The 4611-nt window shown below is 51.7% G+C and overlaps 1 protein-coding gene across 1 annotated transcript; it reads right to left on the reverse strand.

The window, feature by feature from the left end:
• Positions 1–774: 774 nt before the first annotated feature.
• On the reverse strand, positions 775–3858 carry Prss38 (serine protease 38). The gene is made up of 5 exons (XM_021211774.1): positions 3702–3858; positions 3364–3526; positions 2385–2656; positions 1530–1672; positions 775–1279 (listed from the first exon to the last, which is right to left on the reverse strand). The coding sequence occupies exons 1-5, from the start codon at positions 3835–3837 to the stop codon at positions 1025–1027; spliced, it is 969 nt and encodes a 322-aa protein (XP_021067433.1). The 5' UTR covers positions 3838–3858; the 3' UTR covers positions 775–1024.
• Between the last annotated feature and the right edge of the window lie 753 nt (positions 3859–4611).

A 4611-nucleotide genomic window follows, 5' to 3' on the forward strand; every position in this document is an offset into this window, starting at 1 on the left:
GGAACTCACTTGGTAGACCAGGCTGGCCTCGAACTCAGAAATCCGCCTGCCTCTGCCTCCCGAGTGCTGGGATTAAAGGCCTGCGCCACCAGGCCCGGCCTACGACAGGATTTTATATCAACATTTCTGGAAATTTCTGTATGTTCTCAGGGCCCTGGGGTTCCCTTGTCATCCATGTTAGGAGTCTTTTGCTTAGGGGGTCTCTGCTCACTCATTTCCACACGTACCCTTTTGGCTTCTTCCCCTGTGCCTGCTTATTCTCAGCTCCTGTTTTCTCCTTTCCCGCTTGGGATACTTCCATGTTTCAAAACTCTTCCTTGACAACATTTAAACTGTGGTCTCTCCCCTCATTTGGGCTGTACCCATAGATCTATCCAGGTCAGTGTCTAGAAAAGCTATTTGTTTTATACTTCTCCCCCCCTCCCCAACATTATATGGATGTGAGTGTTCTGCCCACATGCATGTCTGTGTGCCTCATGCGTGCCAGAGTTAGGCACTGGATCCCTAAAACTGGAGTTACAAATGGTTGTGAGTTGCCGGGTTGGTTCTGAGAATTGAACTTGGGTCGTCTATAAAAGCAGCCAGTGCTCTTACCCACTGAACCATCTCTCCAACCTCCTGTACCTACCTTTCCACGTGGTGGGCACTTGCCTGACTGTGTCTGGATAACCTACTTTCTACGTGTGGATTTCTACCCACTGCACAGGGAAGGTGCCTGTAATAACACCGGAGCACGCACGAAGGGAGGATGGGAGAGCTCTGAGACGTTTGTTTCACAAATCTTTAATAACTTTTGACTGTCACATGAGTAGAACCCAAGCTCTTGGTTCACCCTAGCTGTCCCCCAACTCCCCCTCCTGGTCCTGCCCCTCTCCACATCTCATGCTCGGCCTCTTACAGACTTAAGAGTCTGGGACAAGTGTCCTGACTTCATGGAACAAGATGCGTGGAAGCAGGATTCGAAAGCTATATAGAGGATAGAAACAGGGCACGTGGCAGCTCAAGGGGTTGGGCGTCTCGGTCCTCACAAAACCAGCAGGTACCCCATTATGGTCGCAAAAATGTTTAAGGTGTTTCTCAGGGATGAAGAGAGGGAGGGGAGTATCTGAGGAGGATTGGGTGTGTTTTTTAAGTGTAAATGGATCCAACTCAAAAAATAGGAGACATTGGCAAACACCCCCGGGTACAGAGGTTGGGCACAACCACGTCCCCAGCTCACTATTCCAATCTGCAACCAGGTCTGGTTCTGCTTACATACCAGTGGACTGCCAGAGTCACCCTGAAAAGGAAGAGGGGCTTTCTTTGATCTACCAGATCAGGTCTGCCCCCTCCCCTCAGGTGCAGAATGAGGGTCCATCCCCCCCTCCACATTGCCCCCTCTCTGGCTGCAACAGAGCCCAGAGCCTCAGCACTGAGGTCTGATACAAGCATGTAGTGATCATCCACTGTCTGCCTGGGTTCAGCCACCCACAACAGTCCCCTGCTTACATCAGAGCCCAGCTCTGATCTGGAAAAAAAAAGGGACATACCTCACACACATTCTTCATGTTCTTGATGTCTGCAGCACACAGCATTTCTGGCAGGAGATAGGATTTTAATCCATAGAGCAGCTGACACTGGAACCTAGGGATTAGCGGCAACTGGGCTTCCAACAGCTCTTTCCCGGTTTCGCCTGTGAGAGGAGAGGGGAGAGGAACTGCCAGGTGAGGGTGCGTATCTGAGTCCAGCTAGGTCTTTCTTAGTCCTGGAAGGCAAGGAGGCAAAGACATTCTTTCGTTCTTGGTCAATGGAGGAGAAATCTAGAAGAGATCCCCACTCAAAGAGAGCCCTCTCCACAAGCAAGAGTCACCAACACACAGGGAGGCCTGGCCTACACAGGGAAGTCCCACCCACATAGGGAAGCCCCACCCACACAGGGAAGCCCCACCCACACGGGGAAGCCCCACCCACACAGGGAAGCCCACCCACACGGGGAAGCCCCACCCACACGGGGAAGCCCCACCCACACAGGGAAGCCCACCCACACGGGGAAGCCCCACCCACACAAGGAAGCCCAGTACACTCACAAGGAGTTTGTTTTTCACACACATCATTCTGTCCCCCTTTCGTACATATTTTGTTGTTGCTGTTTCAATATGGATAATTTCTATTGATCTATCCCCAAGGCTACTGATTCACCCTCAGCCCGCCATAGACCTCATAAAGGAATTTTTCATATCTGAGAGCTGGTTTTTTTTGGTTGTTGTTGTTGTTTTTAAATTTCCAATGGGTTATTTCCTTAGAATCTGCATCTTTTGGCTTAAGTCGTTCTCCTAACCATCTTCCCAGACGCCAGGGAGAGCCATTCTATGTTCTGCTTCCATGAGATCTTACTTAGCTCATACCTTGCGGTGAGATCATTCCCCATCCAGTAGTCCAGCAAGACAGATTGATGAGGTCCAGGTTGGAAGGTGGCAAGCAAATTGGGAGCACAAAGTCAGAAAATACGATGGCGCTCTTCAATTGCACTAGCGCCACATCCCCTCCAATAGGGTGGTACATCTGGAAGGTGGGGTGGATGATCACCCGGTGAATCTCAAACCACTGGGTATGTCTGTTGGCCTCCTCAAGGTTGGTGATGCCCACGTATATATCATAGGTTTCGAGTCTCTTCCCCCTGCCAACCAGAACAGAAGCCAACTGCTTGCAGCCCACAGACAGGGTCTGCCGGGTTGGAAAGGGTGAGCCTGCTTGCAGCACAGTGTAGGCCTATCTGACAGTCTGACCTCAGAGGTCCTGATTTAGACCGAAGGAGACTTGGGGATCAAATCTTAGGAGCCTGTGCGTGGGTTCTGTGAGCCAGATAGCCATGCAATGGGCCCCTCTCTGGCCTCCTCCTGAATAGCTGCTTACACCCTGTATACCACAGTTGTGAGCCTGACTGGATGAGGCTCAGGAGACAGGGCCATCTGACCAAAGAAGGTCCTGTGGAGGAACACTGTGGGGGGACCTTGCTGGAGGAGGGAGGGTAAGCTGGGGGCAGGGGCACACTGTAAATGGAGACTTCTCAAGTGGGGATGCAGCCTGGTCTGTAGAGGACTGTGTTCAAGAGGCCAGGCCATACACCTAGGTACTGACTGGCCCAGTCAGCTAGGGCCGATAAATCCAAGCTGGTCCATTGGGAGCAGCTTGAAGTCTGAGATCAAGGGAGTGTGTACATCAGCTATGGTGTTTAGGTGAGGGGTTGGGGGTGTGGTGCGGATGGCGGGGAGGGGGACTTCAACAGTGACTGCAGCAGTCCAAGCCATGGGCACATGGTCGAGGCCTCTCCTTTCCTGTGTCCCTGCTCCATTCATCACCCCTAACAGCTCCAGAGCCTCTCACCTGTCAAAGCAATGTGCTGCCGACAGCACCCAGTAGGCATTGAGGATGGAGCCACCACAGACGTGAAAGCCAGAGTAATGCAAGCTGACCTGCCACGGCCATTTCCGATCACGAGCAAACTCTCCACCCAAGAGCTTGCCTTGCAGAACTGGCTGGCCACAGGCTGAGGAGAGGGACAAACGCAGAATGGGCCCAAAGCCACACCACAGGAGGGGCGGCCCGTGGAGGGAGGAAGGGACAACGTGTATTTCATTGGGGAGGGGCCAGGCCGGGGCTTGCGGCCGAGGTTCCACCCAGGGAGAAAGGATCACCACCGAGACCCTGGGACAGGGGCCTACCCACGTCACCGCTCAGTGAATTTGCCTGGCTTTTTGGGAGTCGGAGACTGACTGATGTGACCCAGGTGCGGGTAGTCAGTAGAAGCGGAAACAGCAGGTATCCCAGGAGGCCCAAGCCGGAAGTGAGGGCGGCCATGAAGCCAGAGACGCAGCCCAGCAGGAGAGGGCAGCTGACCAGGAAATGAGACAGCGCCTCCACTGGTGAGGACGTGAACTGGACACGTGACGGCCCCTGGATCCTGGATGCGTTGGTGACGCCCCCAGCAGGTGACTTTGAACTAGTGGTTGTGGATGGAAGGACCCTGAACTTTGTGGAGGCTGACACTGCAGATTGCCAAACTCTGCCAACAGGGCAGGATGCCAGACTACCTAATCTCACCTCAGGTACGGAGGACAGACACTACCTGGGACACACACACACACACCCATGGTCAGACCTTGATATACAAGTTTTGTTTGAGGATTCTCTGTTTCAAACTCCATTGCTCTTAAGATGTCTCAGTGGCCAACTCAGATCTGTCAGATCTTACTATTTACACATGCACCATCTGCTATTAAATCTCTTTTAAAAATTAAGCCTTTGTTTATATACAGTAAAACCTACCCCTTCTTGTAAAGTTTGACAACCCTTCTTTTTACTTTCAAGGGAGGATTCCAGCTGATAGATAATGGTGGCACATGCCTTTATTCTCATCACTGGGAAGGCAGGTCACCTATGGCCTTAGAGGTGCATTCATGTGTACATAACTTCGCCCACATAGATACACACATTTAAAAGCTATTTTTTAAAAATATTATTTATTTATTATTAGTTATACAAGTACACTGTAGCTTACTTCTGACACACACCAGAAGAGTGTATCAGATCCCAGGACAGATGGATGTGAGCCACCATGTGGTTGCTGGGAAT

This window comes from Mus pahari, chromosome 14 (genome assembly GCF_900095145.1).
Source record: "Mus pahari chromosome 14, PAHARI_EIJ_v1.1, whole genome shotgun sequence".
Taxonomy (NCBI): domain Eukaryota; kingdom Metazoa; phylum Chordata; class Mammalia; order Rodentia; family Muridae; genus Mus; species Mus pahari.